At 39.7% G+C, this 24130-nt stretch overlaps 1 protein-coding gene and 1 long non-coding RNA gene across 3 annotated transcripts in view; one reads left to right on the forward strand and one right to left on the reverse strand.

The window, feature by feature from the left end:
* The window catches only part of TAOK1 (TAO kinase 1), a 143024-nt gene that overhangs the window by 50710 nt on the left and 68184 nt on the right, over window positions 1–24130 (reverse strand). For both annotated transcript variants that reach the window (XM_044993455.1, XM_044993456.1), the window contains exons 2-3: window positions 9561–9787; window positions 870–941 (exon numbers count right to left, since the gene is read on the reverse strand). In XM_044993455.1, coding sequence (XP_044849390.1) covers window positions 870–941; window positions 9561–9692 — 204 coding nt within the window. In that variant the 5' untranslated portion in view covers window positions 9693–9787. The remainder of the gene's footprint in view (window positions 1–869; window positions 942–9560; window positions 9788–24130) is intronic.
* On the forward strand, window positions 19286–24064 carry LOC123352911. Its single transcript, XR_006574316.1, has 3 exons — window positions 19286–19419; window positions 23432–23630; window positions 23958–24064. It is a non-coding gene; the product is annotated as an uncharacterized LOC123352911 (long non-coding RNA).

Below are 24130 nucleotides of genomic sequence, written 5' to 3' on the forward strand. Positions count from 1 at the left end.
ACTGTGTTGGGCAACAGCATCTGTACCACTTCTACGAGACTATTCCATAACCTAGTAGATTTCACTATCAGGAAGCATTCCAACCAAGTTATTCAACTCCAAGCCCTGGCTTTTCAAGCTTCCAAATTGGAGCTTCAAAATCACAAAGTACAAGCTAATGATCTCTGCTAGAGTGTTCTAGAAAAAAGAAAAAAAATCTGGGGACTGCCATTAAAATATTTAATGTTGAACCTTATTGATGGCTCTTAAAAGTCTACCTGATCCACAGCCTGGAGAATCTCCCCACAACTATGCTGCTTTATCATATTTTCTCTCTCTCTCTTTTATTCTTCTTTCAAGATCCTCAAAATGATATTGTTCAGCAGAGTCCGTTTAGGAAAAGGATAAATTCTGGCTTGATCTGCTATTATTACATTTTACAGGCAGGCATCCTTCTGAGTCCATGTCTCTATTGTATTCATTGCTATCATTCCTAGCAAGCCTTTATCTAGCAAGCAACAGAGTGGTTTTTTAAAAATTGAATTCAAAATGGAACATTTAAGGCTAAAAAGGCAACTCAGCTTCCTATTAAGTCTGAATGCTGTCAATCTTGATACAAACTATTTTTTATTTTACCATTTTGCTTACATATTATGCAGTTCCCGAAAACATGGCTCTTCCTGACTGGGTGAAATAAATGCTGCATAACATGCCAGGAGCGGACTAATCAGAAGCATGTTGAAAATGCTCAAAGAAACTTATTCTGTTTACACAATGCCCCGATTCATCTTAACTATTATATAAAGATTCTCCCTCGGGAGAGCCTGGATTAATTCAAGTCAGTTAATACCACAGCAATCTGGGTTTAATATACAAGATATTCCACATACCTCATTGGATTGCTTCCCACTATATGACATTTTCTTGATGGCCACCACTTCATTGGTGCGCACATCACGTGCCTGTAACATTAAAACATGAAGTATCAATATCTCATATCAGAAAGAAAATACCCAGTAAAGAAAATAAAACAAACACAGAATGATTTCTCATTGGAATAGAAATACTGAAAAGGCCTTATCCATTTAATAGTTAGCCTGGATATAGAAAGTTAAAATAATACATTCCACTGGGGGTGATGAATGTTGGATAAATTCAGAAACTGAATAAAAAAAAAATCACATTCTTATTTGTGAGACGTGATTCTCAACTCATGCCATCTATTGTCAGCATCCATCAGTTCTCTGTAAGTTGCTTATACACTAAAGAGCGTCTCTGTAAATGTGTTTTTTCTGATTTTAAAAAGCAGAGTAGATCATCTCTAAACCAACCTCTGCCCTTCCCCACAGCCCTGCCGTAAATAATCTGAACAAGTGAAATCAAGGCCCACTCTCCCATTCCACTCCAAACAGAAGGGAACATATACTGCAATATCATATGGCCAAAATTTGTACATTGGCCAAACCGGACAGTCTCTACGTAAAAGAATAAATGGACACAAATCAGATGTCAAGAATTATAACATTCAAAAACCAGTTGGAGAACACTTCAACCTCCCTGGCCACACGATTGCAACTGGACACCATTAAATTAGGTTTGAATAAAGACTGGGAGTGGATGGGCCATTACACAAAGTCAAACTATTTCCCCATGCTTATCTTCCCCCCTCCCCCGCCCAGTTCCTTATATCTCCTTGTCAAGTGCTTGAAATGGGCCATTTTCATTACCACTACACACAGTTATTTTTCTCTCCTGTTACAACAGCTCACCTTAACTGATCACTCTCCTTATAGTGTGTACGGTAACACCCACTGTTTCATGTTCCCTGTGTGTGTGTATATATATCTTCCTTCTGTATTTTCCACTATATGCATCCGATGAAATGGGCTGTAGCCCACGAAAGCTTATGCTCAAATAAATTTGTTAGTCTCTAAGGTGCCACAAGTACTCCTGTTCTTTTTGTCAGATATTTCTGACATCAGCTGCAAACACTGGACACCACCTTTCCGACGCTGCCAGGAGAGGATAAATGTTGAGTGTGATACAAAGTAGATCACATAAATGAAGGTGTTTGCCATAAAGAGATATGCTTATTTTCAAATTCTGATTCTTGAATTTCTTGTCCAGCATTATTTACAACTTATAACATCATAGAAATGTAGGCCTGGAGGGAACCTCAAGAGGCTATGTAGTCCAGCCCCCCATGATGAGGGAGGCCCAAGTAAACCTAGACCATTTTTGACAGGTTTGCCCAAGCCTGTTCTTAAAAACCTCCAATGATGGGGATTCCACAATTTCTCTTGGGAGCCGATTCTAGAATTTAACTATCCTTATAACTAAAAGTGTTTCCTAATATCTAACCTGAATCTCCCTTGCTGCAGATTAAGCCCACTGAGCCTTGTCCTACCTTCAGTGGATGTGGAGAACAAATTGATCACAACCCTTTTTAAAACAGCCCTTAACACATTTGTAGACTTATCAGGTCCTCCCTCATCATCTTTTCTCAAGACTAAACAATACCCAGGGGTTTTTAACCTTTCCTCAAAGGTCCGGGTTTCTGAACCTTTTATCATTTTTGATGCTCTCCTCTGGAATCTCTCCAATTTGTCCACATCTTTCCTAAAGTGTGGCATCCACAATTGCATCAAGTACTCCAGCTGAGGCATCATCAGTGCTGAGCAGAGCAGGACAATTACTTCCTGTGTATTGCATGTGACACTCCTGTTAATACACCCCAAAATGATATTAGCTTTTTTCACAATTGCATCACATTGTTGACTCATTCAATTTGTGATCCACTATAACTCCCAGATCCTTTTTAGCAGTACTACTGTCTAGCCAGCAATTCCCCATTTAGTTTGTGTGTGTTTGATTTTTCCTTCCTAAGCTTCATACTTTGCTCTTATCTTTAATGAATTTCACCTTATTGATTTCAGGCCAATACTCCAATTTGTCAAGGTCTTTTTGAATTCTAATCTTTTTCTCTAAAGTGCTAGCAAATCCTTCTCATCTTGGTATCATCTTCATATGTCATAAGCATGCTCTCCACTCCATTATCCAAGTTATTAATGAAAATGGTGAAAAGCATCAGACCCAGGACAAACCCATGCAGGACCTCACTAAATACATCCTCTCAGACTGACAGCAAATCATTTAAATAAATCATTTTTTAAACCAGTTTGGCACCCTCTCTTATAGTAATTTCATCCAGATGACATTTTCCTAGTTTGTTTATAAGAACGTCATGTGGAACTATGTCAAAATCCTTACTATACAATCAACATACATCACATCTACACCTTCCCCACTCCCTATCCACTAGGTCGGTAAACCTGCCAAAGAAGGAAATTGTGTTGGTTTGGCATGATTTGTTCTTGACAAATCCATGTTGGCTATTACTTATAATTCTATTATCTTCTAGGTGATTACAAATTGATTAATAATTTGTTCCAGTATCTTTCCAGATATTGAAGTTAGGTTGACTGTCTATGATTCCCCCGTCCTCTTTGTTCCCCTTTGCCCTCTCCTCCTCTGGGACTTCAGCAGTCCTCCATGAGTTCTCAAAGATAATTGCTAACAGTGCTGAGATTGCTTCAACTAACCTCTTAAGTACCCCTAGGAAGAGTATAGCACAATAAAAGTTAATGGCTCTTAATGCTACAGACTGATTTTCTGCTCTCAGACAATTTACAATCTGAATTAAGACAAGATGACAATATAGGGAGTGGACAATATGATAATGCTGTCAGTGGGAACCCAATGTATGTGTTCTGAAGTAAAGCTATTGTTTTAATTTTTATTTTCATTACATTTTAGCAGAGGCCCTGAAACACTCAAGGAACAGCACACAGCCTCAAAGCAAAAAGGAGAGCATTGTGTTGTTTAGCAAAACAAAATCCCACCCAATCCTCTGCTGAAAGTTCCATACACGGCTAAGGAGGTGGGGGAACTCCTCAGGGCCTCTCCCCCATGTGTGTTTGACTTGACTAAATCCAAAATAAAATTAAATACAATGGTATATGTCATGAATTTCAATGACGCTACTACTAAAATACTAACTCTACTAGTAATTTCAATGCTGCCTTACAATGAAGGATCTCCAATGATCTAGGAGGTGAAAGTATGAAGAAAGCTAAATTACCCTATCTGCTGCAATCTCAAGATACAGTTAACAAAAGAATACTCAAATTAAATTTCAGGTTGCAAAATTAGCAACTCTGACCTAATCACTCAGTGTTGCATTCTATGAAACACAGGCTTCCAGAACTTTCATTACATTCAGGACTCCAGAGTTTGTAAAGGGGTTTCTCAGCCATATTCTGATACTTTGCCATTCATTGTTGACAGTGAATTCTGAAACCCTCTTAATCTCAATGATGAACTTCTGACTAGCTTTAACCATTTTCTTTTTGTAACTGAGGATGCTGCATTTATTTCAGTGTTGAGTCTACATTACAATCTGTTTATTTAAGGTAACTATTAAAAATGCAAAATTTATTTTTTTACCAGTAAAATTTAAACATTGTAACTCCTAGAGATCTTCTCTAGGCAGAGGAAATTGTTCACAGACCCAACTGTTTCCTCTGGCACAACCATGCCCATCAGTATTAGCTAGGGCTGTAATTTATTAAGCACAAAGCAGATCTTAAGTGAGGACTGCTTGCCAATCCAAAATACAGCAACAACATGCCCTGTGTTTCTGCTGAAATAAAAGGCAGAAATAAGATTTAAAGAGCTGTTGTCACCTCATGAAAACTGTGAAAAACATTCAATTGAGAAATAACTCTGCTCATTAAATTTTCTCTATCTTCCTGAGATTTTTATCTACAGTACTACTGAATTGCTGGAGATGTGGATTTTAACAGGGCAACATTAATACACATTGTTTCAGAGGGCCCTTGTATCCCCTATTTGGATTCATTATTTGAAAGGATGAACTATAGGTACCAACACTGACAGGGATGAACCTGCTTTGCTATTAGAAAATATCAGCATACCTGATCTTTTGAATAAGCGGGGATAGGTGGCTCTTCAAGAGTGCCCTGGAAGTCAAACATCTAGCACTGATCTACTGCAAGACCACCACCACTCTGGCCAGGCAAAAATCTAGAACCCTCTGGATCCCCATCCTTCTCGAGAAAATTCCCTTTGCTCATCACAATAAAATGAACATCTGCAACAGTCTTTGGCAGCCCAACTATCAGTAACAAACATCAGCCATGGCTGCTCCCTGTGCACCTGATACAGGCACTGAAGGTATAATTCTGCCCTACTGAAGTCAACAGTGAAACTCCTATGGACTTCCATAGGGGCAGGATTTCACCTCTAATCTACAAAATCTCTGGGGTTGGGACCTTGGAATATAACAACAAACTTAGATTGTGGAGCCCAATGCACTAGATAAATATCAACTTAGTCTCGCAACAGACTTGTGAGGGACAGAAATATCCTCATTTACAAAGGGGGTCGGGGCCGACTTGCCCAAGATCACAGAATCAGCACCACAGCAAGGAAGGGAACCGAGGGCTACCATCTCCCAGCCCTTCACCACAAGGCCAGACTCCATCCCAAGGAGGCAAAATTCAAATACGTTTTCTTTTTTAAACTTGCTTCAGTTTTATACTTTACATTTTTGAATACATCCTGCTATACTCATCTGACAATATTCTTATTTGTTTCCATACCAGCTGCAATTCTGTTGTTGTGCTACTATCTTTCTGTTTGTCCATATTCCTATACTGCTTGGATAATTACTACCCTTAAACCTTCAATAAATAATTAAGAAAATATTTATTAACAACACTGCACAGGTTTGCTGTGGCGAGGGATACTGGAGGGTTAACAGAGAGTGCTTAAAATACCACCCTGAACCTACCATAAAAATACTTCCCTTGCCCCACATACTCCAAAACACATCTATAATATTTGGATTATTTGGGCGATTGGCCCAATAGATGACAAATATTCAAGGTAGAACAATCAGACTGGGAGAAAAGAAAATCGTGGGAATATCTGTTGAATAGAACCATCACCTAGCACACTTATCACAAAGGATTTGAGGTTTATTTGGGGGAGGGAGGAGGGAATCACTGAAATAATCACATTGGTGAACAGCTACAATAAAAAAGGGCAAACAAGACACCAGATTATAGCAGCAGAAGGAATGAAAACATAACAAAAGAGTCGGTACACCCACCTCCTTGCCCTCTCTGGAGTACTCTACATAGCGCTGGTTACTGTATAAAAGAAAGGCTATTCTTGCACTGAAAAGGATAAAGTATTAGGGCAGCAAAGATGATACTAAAAACAAAAATGTAATCTGTAGTCTTGTGATTACTGGGGTGATGATACCCTGAGGTGAGCCAACAGAGTTCATGAAAATAATGAAAGGAATCGTAGTTAAACTTTATACAATGTTCTAAAACTTGGAGAGCAGGATAGAAAGTAGACCTATGGAATAAGTTATTACAGACGATGATCAAAGGAGTATGAGTTTGAGTGAAATCTAGACCTGGTTTTGGACATGTGGGTGAAGGGGTGGAGTAAGAGGTATAATAAAGAAAAGGAAAACAGAATTAAAATACAATTCAAAGGGCAAGATTTTGGGGATGTATGGCTTCTTCCAGTTCCTAAACAGTTCCTAGATGTGTTTTAACAACAACATTCCCAGGCCAAGCTTTATACAACGAAAGTAGATGGGGGAAAAAAAGTTTCTTTACTAAAAAAACACAACCGATCCTCCCCAAAAATAACACCCACCTCAAACACACAAATATTACTGATCATAAGTTAACATCAGCAGTCAATAGCTGCCAGAATCTGAATATGAAAAGAAAAGAGAGCCATGAAGGGTGACAACCAGAGAGTTTAAGGCATCCAGTTTCTTTGAAGTGTCTTCCCTAGCCTGGAAAAATCCATGACATACAAAACAAGGGCTGCACTGTTGTTATGATGCCACCCAATTTATTAAGTGATCATACAACCCAGGGCCTGTCTGAGATTTCAGGCATGTATGCACATGCATAGTGTGTTCAGTCCTCAAGAGAAGGCAAGGTATCAAAGTTTCCAAGAATGGAGTAGCTAGACCAATGATACAAGACGTATGCGTGTGACGCAAAAAGCATAACAAAGCTGATACTTTAAGTACAGCAGGTTTGGCAATGCTCCTTTGAAGTTTTAACTACATTTAACTTAACTAGAGAACACTTTAATAGTGTATTATCCAAGAATTGAATATTGCTGATGGAACACAAGATAATTTTTATTTTAGTAAGGAATTACTGGTTTTGCAAGAAAATCAGAAATGAGATATTCATGCCCTCCCAATCTAACTTCATATACTTAATATTTACCTTAACAAATTCCTCTCCACCCACCAGGTCCATATCATCTTTTTGGGTAGAGCTTTATATGTAATATAATGTCTATCTAAAAAATAGTTTCAGATACAAAATTTCTTACAAGAGATTTTCAAGAGCAAAAAAGATACTGTAATCGCATGTCTAGTTTGTGTGTTGAAGCTAAAATGCAAAATGACAATATACAGTAACATACCACACATCTTCTATGGGGCACACTCCTTTATTAACAAAGGACACATGATACACAAACATTTGAGCAGCATCATGCAAAGCTTATCTTTTGTCCTTTAGGAAGACTGTTTAATCTCCTACCTGCAGTGCATCAGAAGCACAATCTGAACACAGTAAGGTAGAAATCCCTCTTTGTTAATGAGCTTTCTGACAATAATGTTTAGTGAGAGCATGTAGAGAAGAGGAGGGTTGAAAAGCTTGGGAGGGTGGGTTCTCCACCATTTAAATTCATGGCAGCACTTGTCATGTTGCTTGAAGGGTGTCCTGGTAAAGGGCATCCAACCCTTATATGATTTTTAACTTGAAAAGAAACATGGAGTTCAGAGATACTGATGTGATGAATGCTCCTCTTTTCTTGCTGTTTGAGAGCACCACTACCACAAAGCATGCAGGTGACTGCTAACAATGTGCTTGTTTTAGTTAACTATCCCCTATGACACTTATGTGCCATAATAATATGTAGCAAGGTTGGAAACATTTAAAAATTGTATCAAAAAGTGGGCAGAGGGGAGGAGTGAAATCTATTTCCAGTTTTTTCTGCAGTGAATTTAATGCTATTAAGCAATGTTCACCTGTGGCATTTACTTCATTATAAAACATTTGCTCACACCGATCTGTTCCCAGACAGTGGCTGCTCATAATTTTAAGCAAGGAACAAAATTAAGAAGTTTTTCCTAATTAGTTCATCTGTGCTGCATTAAATTTGTGCTGGAAGGTTCCCAACGTAGTCTGCTGCAATTATTAACAATTAATAGGAAGCTCATAAAATACTGACACAAATAGCTCTCTGTAAGAAAACTTGACAGGTCTGGCCACACCTCTTATAAATGAGAAAAGGTTTGCACCAGAAAATGGCCTTTTAATGAAGGTCTCACAGTATGCACTTTGGTTAACAGACAGTAAGTTGCAAATGAAGTAGCTGTAAGAGGCTAAGAGAGATCCCATGTCTCAGCTGTGCTATGTAAGCAGAGAGCAGGCGGGGAAAAATCCAGTTCTCCAAAAGCTCAGGTCAAGTAGAAATGTTATATGGACAAGTATTGGGATTCCTGTCTGTTGGACAAGGACAGCAGGGGACGCTGGGGCAGACCAAATGACACAGTGAGAGAGAAAATGGCTGTGGAGGGGCTGAGTGGCGGGTGGAGAAAGAAAACTGAGCTGCTCACAGGAGCAAGGGGTGAGAAGGAACTGTATGGCGCAACAGAACTGCACTGCCAGTCAGAGGGGAGGGGCTGAAATGAAGAGGAGCTGAGCAGAGCAATAGAACTGAGCTGCCAGTCATGAACAGTGACGGAAATACAGGCCTTGATGATGTTAGCCAGGTGAGACCAAGAAGAGGTGCACTACTGAGCATGCCCAAGACTGAGCCTCAGGTGAACACGTTCCCTGTTAGTGCTGTGATTAGTATGTGGGGTCTGGGGAATGGAGAGATTGAGTCTGGGCTTTTCAGCTGCAGACAGATAGTTTAATGGCAGTTAACACTGCCAGAAGGGTAACCAGGAGTTTAATTGGCTAACCAAGCCAGAGTAGCTGTAGTTTGTTTTAGACACAGACTTGATTACTTGCTGATGCAAAACACTCTTTGATTTATGATGGAAGCTGTCTCTTTTCAAGTACTTTGCCTTGCAATTGCAAACTTTGCTGCTGCTGCTAGCCCCCTGCAATTTTAATGTGCAGCTAGATCCCTGACTACTTACTACTGTTTGTATTACTGTCGTGCCTAAGAGCCCCAGTCATGGACCCTGACCCGGCTTCTCTTATTATTAATATGGTTGTAACACCTAGGGACTCAAGGGAGGGATTGAGGCCCCATTGTGCTAGACACTGTGCAAACACATAACAAGACCACCCTCCCTCACCCAAAGAGCCCACCATAAAAACCGCAAATGTTTCAGACTAGTTAATTTTCCTCAATAAGTAGTAAAAAAGCAATATCGAGTTAAAAATTAGCCAGCTAATATTCACAAGTTACCGTCTGTTCAAATTACTTACAAAATAAACTGCTCCAAAGCTTCCATGGCCAATCTCTCGGAGATCTGTGAAGAGTTTTTCTGGATCTTCTTTGAAGAAGAGCTCTGCAATTTCTGGGTCCTTCAGGCTGCCCGCTCGGCTGGTTGATGGCATCCTGCTGGGCAGTTAGCCGACTGACTATCTGGGTTGAAAGTGCTGCCTCAACCCTTTGTTCATCTGTATGAATGGGGCCTCTTCACCATGGATTACTGTAAAAAAAAAACATTACAACTTATCACTGATTACAAATCTCAGAGCCAGAGCAAAGCAACTCATTACTGAAGTCTATAGATAAGCAGAGTCCAAATTTCTTGTAGACCAAGCATCCCACTCATAACGAGTGATGCTATTAACACAGGAGTTGCTATACCAATCAGTCCAACTGCTACGCAAGTCTGGTATCTTGCCTTCAACAGAGGCCTGCAACTTATCCCTCTATGGAAGGCACACAAAAAATGAAAACCCACCTACAATCCACTTAGCCAATCATGCAGGGACCTAATGGGAAAAAATTCCTTCCAGGCCTACAAAAATTGACCAGTTTATGAAGGCTTAATTCCCCACGTGATCTTTCATTTGCAGAGATACAGATGTCAATGGTTATACAATTATCTGCTCCTTTTTAAAAATCCACCCAACAGTATGTGTCTCAATGACCTCTGGCAATAGTGAATTCTCCTGCTTATAGTGTGTGTAAAGGAACATTTCCTTCCTTGGTTCTAAACTTACTGCCCTTTAGCTTCATTTAATTCAGTATTACCTTCTTCTTTGATTAGACCACAGGCTTTCTAAAAAGGAGGTACTGATCAACTGTCACTAATTTTCAATACTTCTGTCAAATCACCTTTAACCCTTCTCCTTTCATAGTTAAATAAGGGCTTGTCTGCCCTTGAAATGCTGCAGCTGCACCATGCTAGTGCTACCTACCCCCATGGGGGGGGGGGGGCTCTCCCATTAGCCTAGATAACCTCCGAGAGGTGGTAGCTAGGTCAAAAGGAGAATTTGGTCAGTATAACTAGGTCGTGCAGGGGTGTGAAAAATTCACACACCTGAATAACGCAGCTAACTCAACCTAACCCCCAGTGTAGTCAGCGCTACGTCAACGGGAGAACTCTCCTGTCAACCTAGGCTGTCACCTCTCAGGGAGATGAATTACCTAACCCTCCCATTGGCGTAGGTGGCATCTTCACTGAAGCTCTACAGAGGTGCAGTGTAAACAAGCCCATACCCTCAGACTTTTCAGTCTCTTCTGATACGTAAATTCAAGACCTCTATCTTATATGCCTGCTCTTGATATTTTCTATCACTATCCACATCTTAGAGGGATGGTGACCAAAATCAGAAAGAGTAACATGTGTCTGTCTGTTGCTTCAGACAAACTCAAGCATTGAGGTTTCCTCTAACTGCTATAAGCACATAACAAAGCTATTTGCATTAAGCCATCTCCAATAGCTTTTCACAGAAGAACCTGAAAGTTCAGAAGCCATTAGCATGTGTGAAGTGTTTTGTGTTTTAAGTGTGCTTTGCCTTACATTTATCCAAAATGTATAGGCCATTTTGGACCATGTCTACACTAGGAAAAAAGCTGTACTTTTAATGTGTTAAAATCCTATTGTAGACAGGGCAGTTGCAGTTCTGACATGTTAGGGTTTACCTGGACCAGCTAACACAAGTTAAAACAACAACGATTTGCCTTGTCTACTCTAGGATTTTCGCTAACATGTTAAAAACTCACATTTTCGCCTAGTGAGGACAAGGCCTTGGCAATGGGAGTTTCTCACAATCCTCCATAAAATGTTACCAACCAAAACAACTGTATCACTGGCAAATAGCTAACATGCTGTCCACTTTCTTCTCCAAATCTTTTTGTTCTGTCTAGTCAAGGTTTACACTTCCACACTTTACATTTTGTATGTTAAACCTACAGGAGGTTTTTAACTTCATAGCAGACAAGGACCATAAATCTGAGTTTAAGCGTTATGTTTAAAGGTAATTATCCCTGCCCAATTGTCTCCTTTTCTGGTCTCTATACCCCCACCTCTCTTCAAGTCTCCAGATCTCTGTTGAATAATTGGTTCTGCCCCTCCCCCTGGAAGTGACTCCTACAGAAAAAAAATAATGCTCCTTAGAGTGCTTGTGCATAGTAGTATTTTCCTCTAGGCACCAGCAGCATGTGCAAAGACAACATGATCCTTGTTAGTTTCAAGCAACTGCCAGAATCACACCATGGAAAGCACTATTATGTTTGAGCACAGCCAAGACATACCTAGCTATGGATGCTGCATGACTCTCCAGCTTGTCTGGCTAAGAGGGATTTGGGAGATAGGATGCAAGAAAATCAAGCAAAATCCAGGATTTCCATAATGTACCTCCAAACAGCTAGGATTTTAAACATTTGTAATATAACCATAAATGTGTTTCCATGATAGCCCATTCTCAACACCTAAGGAACAATTACACATGCAGATACACCTCTACCCCGATATAATGTGACCTGATACAACACAAATTCGGATATAACACGGTAAAGTAGTGCTCCGGGGGGCAGGGCTGCGCATTCCGGTGGATCAAAGCAAGTTCGATATAACGCGGTTTCACCCATAACGCAGTAAGATTTTTTGGCTCCCGAGGACAGCAATATATCAAGGTAGAGGTGTACCACAGTGATGGATTGAGTATAAGAAATTAAATGGAATTATGAACTGTTGTGCAAATATAATTATTAATGTGTTTTATGTATTTATTTATGCAGGTGCCATTACAGTGACACTGATGTCAACCTATTAATTTATCTGTTCATTTATATTAAAACATATGATTAGCACAGGAATATATATATATATATATATATATATATATAATGTAGCTCAATCTTATCACAGAAATGTAGGACTGGACAGGACCTTGAAAGGTCATCTAGTCCAGTCCCCTGCACTGAGGCAGGACTAAGTATTATCTATTTTTATCTCTTAAGGTTTCACACAGGAGAGAACAAGAATTAGCTGCAATTTAGTAGACACCTGAAATGTACTTCATTTAAAACAGATGTGATAGAAAAGCAAAAAGGTCAACAATATTATATTTTATTCCAGCCCTAAAAAGAACATGACATTAAAAGACAACTGTTTCGCATTTACAGCCTAGAGCTGAACAATAGACAAAAACCATAAGTCAGAGAGGCAAGAGAAAGGAATGGGGGAAGGGAGCTGATAACCACAGCACACTCAGTAGTATTGAAGGAATGTTTCTTGGATCAACGGTAATGATGTCATGTTGCATCTTTTAAAAAGCATCAGATTCTTACAAAAAGGACATTGTTGTTCAAAAGCAACTGCTGCAATCCCACAATGCTCTTTCCCTTACATCTGTTAATCAGTGGGGTCTAGGCTTGGACAAACCTGCCAATATGGCCAAAAGTCACATGTCCCCTTTATAAGTGCATCTGAGAAAGAGAGAGAGAGAGAGAATGCGAATCCTAGATACACAGAGCTGAGACAGATTACAGGGTTGTCCCCCTCAAACTAGCCACTATTCTCATTCTTGGCATGATTTTTGAGTATGCCTGTGAAATGTCATCAACAGGCAGGGCTTTTTACCCGTGCTGAAACTCCCTCCAGGCTAACTGACTACTTGTACAGAAGTGGTGTGAGGCTGGTTCTCTGCCTTACTTCACATACTAAATGGCAAATTAAAGCAGGACTAGCAAAAACGTCAGGACTATTCATCTGTTATTTCAAATACCTTAAAAGAAATTTTCTTTTTAGTCTCAAAAAGTTTGATTATCCTGAATCTTGAACATAATTACTACTTTATATTTAAAGTGCATAATATGTGTGTGTGTGTGTGTGTGTGTAGATATATATATACACACACACAAAAACTAATTTTAGTGCAATAGTTACAAATTTATACATGATGTTATGCCTATCCTTGTGTAAGTTTAAAATGAACAAGCATTGCCAAGACATACGAGCACAATTTCCACCCATTAAATAGCTTTACATCTTCTTGCTGTCTTTTGCTTTATTGTACAATGAAATAGTTCCACTTAAAAAAAAAAAGTTGTAACATTAACTACCCCTTGTCTTTTTCTGAAGCAGGAAGTACACAACACACATCAAGGTTCAGCAAGTCTATCAGTTCAAACACTCTACCCCGCCAGGGTGGAGATTTAAATCAAGACCATTTAAATCAGCAATTTAATTCATGATTTAAATCACCAAGTGGAAAGCCTAAATTTAAATAACTGATTTTAATCAACTTTTCCATTTCTATTTCAGTCATTTTCTAAAGAAAGATGCATTCTCATAGGTTGATATAACTATTAAAACACGTTACTTTGCAACTAACTAGAACCTTTACATAAGACTTGGTACAACTTTATGCTACCTACGAGGCACACTATAACTATATACATTTATTCAAGCAATTATATAGCTTAATATTTTCAGATTCTTATTAATTGTACAATTTCAGTATGTTAGAAAATGGTGAATAATATATTGCTTATTTACTAGAGAATTAACTTTTTAATCATGATTTGTGTCAAGCTGCATTAGGATAGTAACTGGAAGTTAAACACGCAAAAAAGTGTATAACATGTATTTTTATTAAACAAAACAAGCCCTTAATACAGTATATGGTCTAGAGTGCCATATTTATAAAGCTCAAACTCAAAAGTTAGATGTTTTCCCCTGATTCTGTCTGTATATAGAAAAGCAGCCTTTATCTCAAGGTTTTAGATAGAGGCTCATGGATTCTACATATTTATTTTAAAATGTTTAAAGAGATTAGAATAAGTTTAGGCCATAACATACTTTATATTAAATTCAGATTTCATTTTAAACAGGTTTATTTTAAAAAAGAAAAAATATATAATTTAAATAAAATCAGAAAAATCCAATTTAAATAAAAAAATCAATTTTTATCCACCTCGTTACTCTCTTTCTTGGAACAAAGATGCTTTAATTTTTGGAAGAGGTGGGAGTTGGAAGGAGGAAAGGAGATTTCAGAGAGAGAGAGTGGAAAGTGTACATGCATTATTTTAGATGCAGTAATAATGCAGATATATCATAGTACAAAATAGAAGATCACAACCAAATTGAATTGAAAACTGAAGGATTCAATTCTTATGAATTTTGGTATTTCATACAATTGCTATGGTTGTATTCTCTTCATATGAAGTCACTCAAACCTCTCAATGCCATTGGTATTTGAAGGCAATTATTCTTATTTTATCTGCTAATGCTGATTTATCTAAATCCTGCTGTGCCAAACATATACCACAGCACTTTAATTTTCAAACTTAGGGTAACGCTACATGCATGCAATGCACTTTTTGCTCCAGTGCAGTGCCTCTGCACTAGAGCTCTGCATTAGTGCAGCTACATTGTTGCATAAAACTCAAATTATACAGTATACCTATTTGGTGATCATCCATATTTAAGAAAATATATTATATAAAATATTAATAATGACTGAACTGTAATTTAATTTGACAATTCCACTCAGAATCAAAGTTACTCCAAAAAGTTGATGAAATAAAAAAAAATGATTTATATATATATATATATATATATATATATATATATATATATATTCATTCTAATCAAACCAGAGAAGGATCAAGGTAATATAAATTCTGACCAATTCCTTTTACACATACTAGATTCTGCACTCTGTTTATTTTACTGGGTGCTGGTAATGTCATTGAAATGAAACTGATTACAGGCCAAAATGTTTTATCAAATTACTTTCATCTGATCAATTAGTAGAAATTGCATGAACACACCCGTGAAAGGCCATGTGTACATACAATTTTATGCTGCCTATAATTATGTTTATTATATACATACACACCCCTCAGAACCACTGACATCATGAACTTGCAAAATGAGAAAGGGGAAAATACACACATTTGGAAGACCTGTTCTCTTTTGTGTTTTCTGCCTACCTGTTACCCATGTCATCCCTTGCTAAAGTAAGACCCCACCCCCGTCACTAAGATCCAGTGGGATACTTAAGGGCAGTACAAACAAAGCTCTGCATCCTCCACTGCCATATGCCAAGTGTAGATTTAAGCCCTGTCTTATGTAGGCCTTACAACAAAGTTTAAGGACAGCCGCAACAGGGCTGTTAAAATTCCGTTGTTATGCCTGTATAGACAGAGCCTCACTAGCACAGTAAATCCAGGGTACACCCACACCTTGAATACTGAGTGCAGTTCCGGTCATCTCACCTCAAAAAATATATATTAGAATTGGAAAACGTACAGAGAAGGACAACAAAAACAATGAGGGGTATGGAATAGATTCCATATGAGGAGAGACTTAAAAGACTGGGACTATTCAGTTTAGAAAAGAGATGGCTAAGGAGAGATATGGTAGAGGTCTACAAAATCGTAAGAGGTATGAAGAAAAAGTTTAAGTGTTATTTCTCCCTTCGCATAACATAAGAACTAGGGTTCACCCAATCAAATTAATAGGCACCGAATGTAAAACAAACATAAGAAAGTACTTCTTCACACAACACAGTCAACCTGTGGAACTCATTGCCATAGTATGTTGTGAAGGACAAAAGTATAACTGAGTTAAAACTAGGAATTAGATAAATCCATGGAGGATAGGTCCATCCATGTCTATTCGCCAACATGGTAAGGGATGCAATCCCATACTCCAGGTGTCCCTAAACCCCCAACTGCTAAAAGCTGGGACTGGATGATAGAAGATGGATCACTTGAAATTGCTCTGTTCTGTTCATTCTCTCTGACACAGCTGGCACTGGCCACTGGCAGAAGACAAGGAAACTGGGCTAGATGGACCATTGGTCTGACCCAGTATGGCCGTTCTTATCTAACAGTACAGTAAAATGTATCTGTGCCACCAACATATCATGGGTAATTATTTGCAATATCTTCAAGGTATTAAACGTAATAAACAAACAGACTATATTTAGAATTCACTGCAGAAGCCTATTAATTACATTAGTTGAGATTTCTCCATATCTACAATGATCAACTTTCAGAATCACACCCAGACTAAAGCCGGTGAGAAGCAAAGACAATTAGAATGTATTAGACTGTGCCAAGTATTACTGCATCAAAGGAACAACTTTAGCTCCAGAAGGCTATTCAAAAGGCTATAAAGAGTAAAACTCTAAGATTAGTGTGCAGGCTTGTGTGTAAATCAGATTATTAGCGGTACAATACAGCACACATTCTCCCACAGATTCAACTTCAAAGAATTAAACTCAATATCTCTCAATTTTAAAAAATAGGCATTTGTTAAATTCTGGTGACCATAACTCATATAAGCAGAGGTGGAGGCACACAACAGACTTGTGTGTTGTAAAATAGTTTACCATGCTCTGTCACTTCCCATTTCATTAGGTATCAAACACAGCACACAACATGAGGAAGCTGGACGGACGATGCCCAATGGACCACAAGGATGATCAGCTGAAGGTTCCTCCATCACCAAGTTCAAACAAGTCATTTGTGACTTTGGAGTGGGTTTTGCTTTTAGCTAAGTTATTGCCACCCTCCACACTATAAACTACCCTTCACATAGGCTTTGTCTACCCTATGAGCTAGGGGTATGATTCCCAGCTTGCACAGACATACTTGCGCTAACTTTCATCTGAGCTAGCACATTAAAAATAGCAGTGAAACCACAGTACCACAGGCAGCAATAGTGGTGGCACTTCCATGCCCCAGCCTACTGTGGCTATCTTACTATTTTTAATGTGCAAGCTGAAATGAGAGATAGCATGAGTATATCTACAGGAGCTGGGAATCACACCCCTAGCTCGTAGCGTAGCCATGGCCATAGTCAAATCCCTGAAAACCTATCTTTAGTGTCAGGTATTGGATGATTTACCACCGCTAAATGTACAGCTTACCTATCACACTTAAAAACGAATTAATGTCACTAGTAGCTAAAAAAAAATTGAGCTATTTCTGCTAACATTAAAGATTATAAAGTAAACAATTCAACAAATAAAACAAAACCAAAAATACACCACATTGGCCTTTGAAACTGCTGCTCATCCATAGCTCCATTGGGAAATTGGTATTTAGGATTTTTACAGCATCTAATCCACAAATAGCGTAAACAATTACTAAGTTTTGGAGAGTAATTTCCTCTGGCAGGATTGAATGTAATAGCATAAAATAGATGAGAAATGAGTTTCATCATACAACTGTCAAAAAAGGGAAAAGGGATTTTGTTTCTTGCATATGGGTCAGTTCCAAGGAGCATATGAAGAAGAGATTAAATTATCCTCTCAACGCCCTATTAGCATTTTCCTGAATGGTTTCCAGTTGACAGCAAAAATTACCACCACTATCATAAATACATTAAACTGGAACTACTGAAACCATTGACTTTTTACAAATTTTTCTTTTATTCTCATGTATGCTTGAAGCTAAAGCGAGAAAAAAAAGAATGCTTAAAATACAAACTGATATGTCAAAATATCTATCCATTTTAAATTGGAGATTTAAGGCCTGACTCACAAATATAATTTAAAAAAAACCAATGAGAAAACTAGTAATTCCCCTTTCAGTGCTTTATATCTTTTGGCTATTTATTGATAGATTCTGAAAATGAACGTACAATGCAGTAGTTACATATATAAGTAAGACAAGAAAATTAAGCTAAAAGATTTAAATTATAGAATGCAAGTTGCTTTTAGTAGACAAACGTGGAGCAGTTGATGTTTCATTTACTTCTGGAAAGGTACTTGAGAGTTCACATTCCTCCATGCTATCACAAAGACACCAACTACTCCAACAGCACAAGCTTCATAACTTATGTCAAACGTCTATAAAAGATTTTTTCCAACATAGTGTCTAACCATGTAGCTCAAGCATGCTTCCTTTTTATCAAGGTTGATGCATCAAGCAGAGTAGGCATATGGTAGTATCTACTTACATTATTGATATTAAAAAAAAAACCAACTCCAATCTTGCAAAGCAAGACCACAACATACAGAAAGAAGAGTCAAACAGCATATCTAGCATACAGATAGAAGAGGAAAAACCATAAATGCTTATTACAAAGTTTACTTTCTTTGAATAATAAGGTTCATATATTTCCCAGTTTCCAAGGTTTCCTGATTGACTGCTGCTCTACAACATGCCACACCATCATCCCAAGAACAGCATGCGATGACACTGGCATACTGTAACTTTGAAGAACTTTCTGAAGGAATGCATGGAGATTGGCAGATTTCTTCTTGAGTGTATGTGTGTACCCAAGAGTCCACTACTACTCTCAGAAAGTGTGGCCGGAATATAGACACAGATAAGATCTTTGACATATATGTGACCAATACACACCATCTGGCTATCTAGAGATCAAATAATTACTTTTTGTTCCTTACAGTTAGATGATGGAGCACAAATACTGAGATATATTTTCCTGAACTAGCTAGTTTTATCTTTAAATGTTTTTAATATTTTTTTAATGACATACAAGCATCCAAGGTATGCCATAGCTTTTCTGATGGGCATGATGGCTTGGGACACAAGAACATCAGTGTTATATCCTGTGATTTATGGGACATGGAGTTGACTTTAAGGAGAAATTCTAGGATGATCCCAAGAACTATTCTGTCTGTAAGAAAAATGCTGAAGTTGTGTTCTATGGGCAGAGTTCCTAATTCCAATATTTGTCTGGTTCTAGACTGTTGACATAACTGCTATAAAAACCCCACTTGACAGAAAGGTAATAAAGAGAAACCTCCCTCAGAAGTTCTAAAGGACGTACCACAATGATACTGAACACCAATCTGATGTCCCAAGGTGGAGTCCCGCTGTGTAGTTGTTGAAGGTGTACAAGTAAGGCTTCTTGAACAAATTCAATGCCTGCATATATACACATTCTTCCCTCTGACACTCCCAGCACACTGAGTAGCGTTGATGTGCATACCTTACATTTCAGTGCATTTAAACCCACAGTGAAATTGTCCTGAAGGAACTCTAGCACTGTACATGATGTATTTTTGCTGATCTTGGTGTAACTCTGCTCTCTAAAGCAGCATTTAAAATTTTACCAAGATAATATATTTACTCAATTGATAGAGCTTATCTGGAAATGGAAAGAGTAGAGGTTACCTGGCCAAATAGCCCTCCTCCTTTAATTGCTCCCTGTCAAAGGGCAGGCAGCTGGCTAGTCTGCTGCAGTCAGGTTGCATGAAGGGATCCTTGGGGCAGTCAGGTGCCTTTTTATGTGGCACACACAACAGTGGTTCTGTTATCGTGTTTACTGGGTCCAAAATTCAGGGTCTCTGCAGTCACCATGATGCCACCAGAACCATGGAAGTCCTCTCTTTTCTGACTTTCGGTGCCGTCCAGGGCAGAAGCAGGTACAGCAGGAATACATACAAACTTTGGATCCGCGTCAAAGCACTCCTCAACGTAGGCTCCTGCTCACAAGGTCCATACTTCGCCTGGTTTGACAATCTACGGCTGGGTTGTTTTTCCCTTTGATGTACATTGCCCAGGTGAACAGGTTATTTTCCTTGCCCATCAATAGTATCTGGTCCTTTCCTTGCATAGCACGTGACCTGGCTTCTATCTCCATGTTCAATTACACCATGGCACATTATGTGGATGTCTGACATTGAATGTAAGAATATCTTCAGGTCTTGCAGGATGGCTTGCAGTTTTAGGCAGTTGACATAGCGTCTTCTCTTTGTTAGACTATGTGCCTTGGACTATTCCTATGCTGAAGGTGCTCCGCCACCCCCTAAATTGGCACGTTACCTCTGTTTTGTCTAGTTCTGAGATTTTGAGAGCCTTCCAACATCTGTTATTCATCATCTACGATTGATGTGATATGGACACTTCTGAACGGACCTTGATCTTGGTTGGAAGTGATGATAAGTCCAGGGGACGCAATAGGAGAAAAAAAAAATCTAGAAAGGCACTATGTGGAATTTAGCCCCTGTTGCATATATGTACTGAAGACATGGGCAGGACTGGATTGTGCATTCTGAAGGAATACTGAACTCACTACATAGATTTTGTTAACTTCTGCTTTCACTCCTTAGAAATGAATACTTTGTGACAAACTGCACCCCACATGAATAACTTTAAAGAGCTAAGAACTAATGGTTCTCCCAGTTTATCTCAAAGCTATGCTCCCCTGGTACCTGTACTGCTGGTAGGGTGTCCACCGGGGCCTTGCATCTGGATGGGGCCCAGAGCAGAAGGTCATCAAACAAGATACAGATATGAACTGTTTCCTGTCTGAGAGCTGCTAGTAGAACCTCCAAAAGACTTAAATAAACACCCTAGGTAAGGATCTGTACTGAAAATGGTGCCAACCATTGGCAAAGCAAATTGCCATTGGCAAAGCAAACTGCCATAAGATTAGTTTGACCTCAATTGTATGCAAGGTCTTGGAACAAATTTTGAAAGTAGTTAAGACAGAGAGATGAATGGTAATTTGGATAAAATACAACACGTTTTAGAAAAGGTAGATCATGCCGGACCAATCTGATCTCCTCCTTTGAGGAGATAACTGATTTTTTTGAACAAAGGAAATGCAGTAGATTTAATCTACCTAGATTTCAGTGAGGCATTTGATACAGTTCCAAATGGGAAATTATTAGTTAAATTGGAGAAGATGACGATTAATATGAGAATTGAAAGTTGGATAAGGAACTGGTTAAAGGGAAGACTACAGCGGGTCATAACGAAAGGTGAACTGTCAGGCTGGAGGGAAGTCAATAGTGGAGTTCTTCACGGATCAGTCTTGGGACCAATTTTATTTAACATTTTTATTACTGACTTTGGCACAAAAAGTGAGTGTGCGCTAATAAATTTTGTGGATGACACAAAGCTGGGAGGTATTGTTAATATGAAAGCAGACTGGAATATCATATAGGAAGATCTGGATGACCTTGTAAACCTGAGTAATAGAAATGTGATGAAATTTAATAGTGCAAAGTGCAATGTCATGCATTTAGGAACTAACAACAAGGATTTTTGCTATAAGCTGCAGACTTATCAGTGGGACGTGACAGAGGAGGAGACCTGAGTGTATGGGTTGATCAAACCTGTGATCTCTGCACCTGTTCCAGTTTGAATGCATCTTTCTTAAACAAGGGAAACCAGTCTAAATGGTGGATTCTCTGTAACTTGAAGTCTTTAAACCATGATTTGAGGACTTCAGTAACTCAGCCAGAGGTTAGGGGTCTATTATAGAAGTGGGTGGGCAAAGTTCTGTGCCTGCGATATGCAGGAGGTCAAACTAGATGATCACAATAATTTCTGCTGACCTTGAAGTCCCTGAGTCTATGAGCAGATAAGGATGTGGAAGGGTGTGTATAGCCAAAAGAAAGTCCCCATAAGATATGGATCCCTCTTGCATTTTGATTTTCACAAAAACTTCTTCAAGTACTTCAGATCCAGAACTCCTCTGTTCCCTCCCAAACTTCTGGGGAGTAGGAAAACAATGGCGTATAGGCATTGGCCTCTCTCTTATTCAGGGCCGCCTCTATTGCCAAAGTCTAAAGGAGATGGACTATAGCTAAGGCTACGTTTTAGTCACAGATATTTTTAGTAAAGGTCATGGACAGGTCACAGGCAGTATACAAAAATTCATGGCCCCGTGACCTGTCCATGACTTTAACTAAAAATACCCATGACTAAAACTTTGGGGGGGGGGACTTCCCAAGGGTGCTGCAAGTGCTCGTAGAGGGTGGCCCGGGTGCTGGGGGGGTTGGCAGGGCCAGCAGGCTTCCTACCTGGCTCCGCGCCTCCCCTCCCCATTCTCCCCCCCGCAACTGCAGCAGAGCTTGGGTGTGGGAGGGGGCACGGGGTTGGGGCACGGGATGAGGTGAGGTGGGCTCTGGGCGGTGCTTACCTGGGGGGCTCCCCAGAAGCGGCAACATCCCCCTCGCTCAGCTGATAGGCAGAGGCGTGGCCAGCCAGCTCTGCGCCCTGCCTATGCCCAAAGCGCTGGCTTCACAGCTGCCATTGGCCAGGAACCACAGCCTATGGGAGCTGCGGGGGCAGTGCCTGTAGGCGGAAGCAGCGCGCAGAGCTGCCTGGCCACGCCTCCACCTAGCAGCTGAGCAAAGGGGATGTTGCCACTTCCAGAAAGCCCCCCAGGTAACCGCTGCCCAGAGCCTGCCTCACCCCCTCCCACACCCAAACTCTGCTGCGGGGGGTGCACTGTGGCCCAAGACTGCCCCAGCAACGGTCAGTAAAATCCGTGCAGGGGCTGCCTGAGCCGTGACTTCGGTGACAAACTTGCAGCCTTAACTATAGCTAGCTACCTTAGATACTTGTACGGCCCCTGTTACTATAGCATCAAAGTGACTCAAACGTATTTATCCACACAAAATCTCTGGGACGTAGGGAAGTGCTATTAACCACATTTTACAAGTGGGGAACCGACACAGGGAGACTAGAGGATTTGCCCAAGTTCATACAGGAAGTCTGTCACAGAGTATGGAACTTAACCGAAGTCTCAGGCTAGTACCTTATTCACTGGACCATCTTTCTTCAAGCTTCCCTCTGATCTATATTTGTGTGAGCATCAGAGATGAACCCTTAGACAACGGGGAGAGAAGGAAGCTGCACCTGGTTCTCTGGTTAACCCTATCGAGTATTTCTTTTGGCCTATGTCCAAACAAGCATTTTATAATCATGATGCGTGTTCCTTCGTCTGCAGTGGAGACAAGTCAACTGAGACTCTGTTTTCAACTGTGCATACCAAGGGTCACACAAAGTTTTTTAAAAGGATGAGGTGGAGGGGTTCTCTGTGTGGAATCTCCTTGGGGCAATTTCTGCTCCATCTTCCTGTACCGTCTCTCTCTTTTATTGTACCTCCTTACAGAATAGCCTCAGGAGAACTGTTTGATCTAAACTAAACTCTGCAACAGGGTTGTCCATCCACCGTGCCTATAGTTCTGAAGGGAGACCAAAACTGACCAGCTCTTCAGAAAGAAAACTATCCCTGAGCCAGCAACTGACTTGTCTGAAAGCAGGCTAATGACCCATTGGAGGAAATATGAGCCATACTATGTGGAATTAGGGTATGTCTACGCTATGGGGACGATAGCCGCATAGATATGATGCCACAGTTGTGTTGGCATAACCCTGTAGTGTAGATGCAGCCTACAGTGACGAAAGGGGTTTTTATGTTGCTGTAGGAGCATCACCTCCCCCAGCAATGGTAGCTCGGTTGACTGAAGCATTCTTCCATTGACCTGGGTGTGTCTATACCAGGGGTTAAATGGGCCTAGCTATGGCAATCAGGGCACACATCCTAGGTGCCATAGCAATGTCGACTTAAAATTTCAAAAGTAGACTGGGCCTTAGACGAAGTATCTAAAAGTTCTGTGGTTGTTTTTGTCTAATAGATTCCTCTGTACCTCCTCAGCTAACTGACAGCTCAGCAGCAGTAAATTCTACCTGTTGGATTAGAACAGAGCTCTGGAAGCTTTACATTATTTACAGTACATAGTCCTCCTGTTCCTCTTAGATCTGGTAAGATATTACAAAAATAAAGGACCCACAAACGGGTTCAACTCTG

This window comes from Mauremys mutica, chromosome 19 (genome assembly GCF_020497125.1).
Source record: "Mauremys mutica isolate MM-2020 ecotype Southern chromosome 19, ASM2049712v1, whole genome shotgun sequence".
Classification (NCBI taxonomy): domain Eukaryota; kingdom Metazoa; phylum Chordata; order Testudines; family Geoemydidae; genus Mauremys; species Mauremys mutica.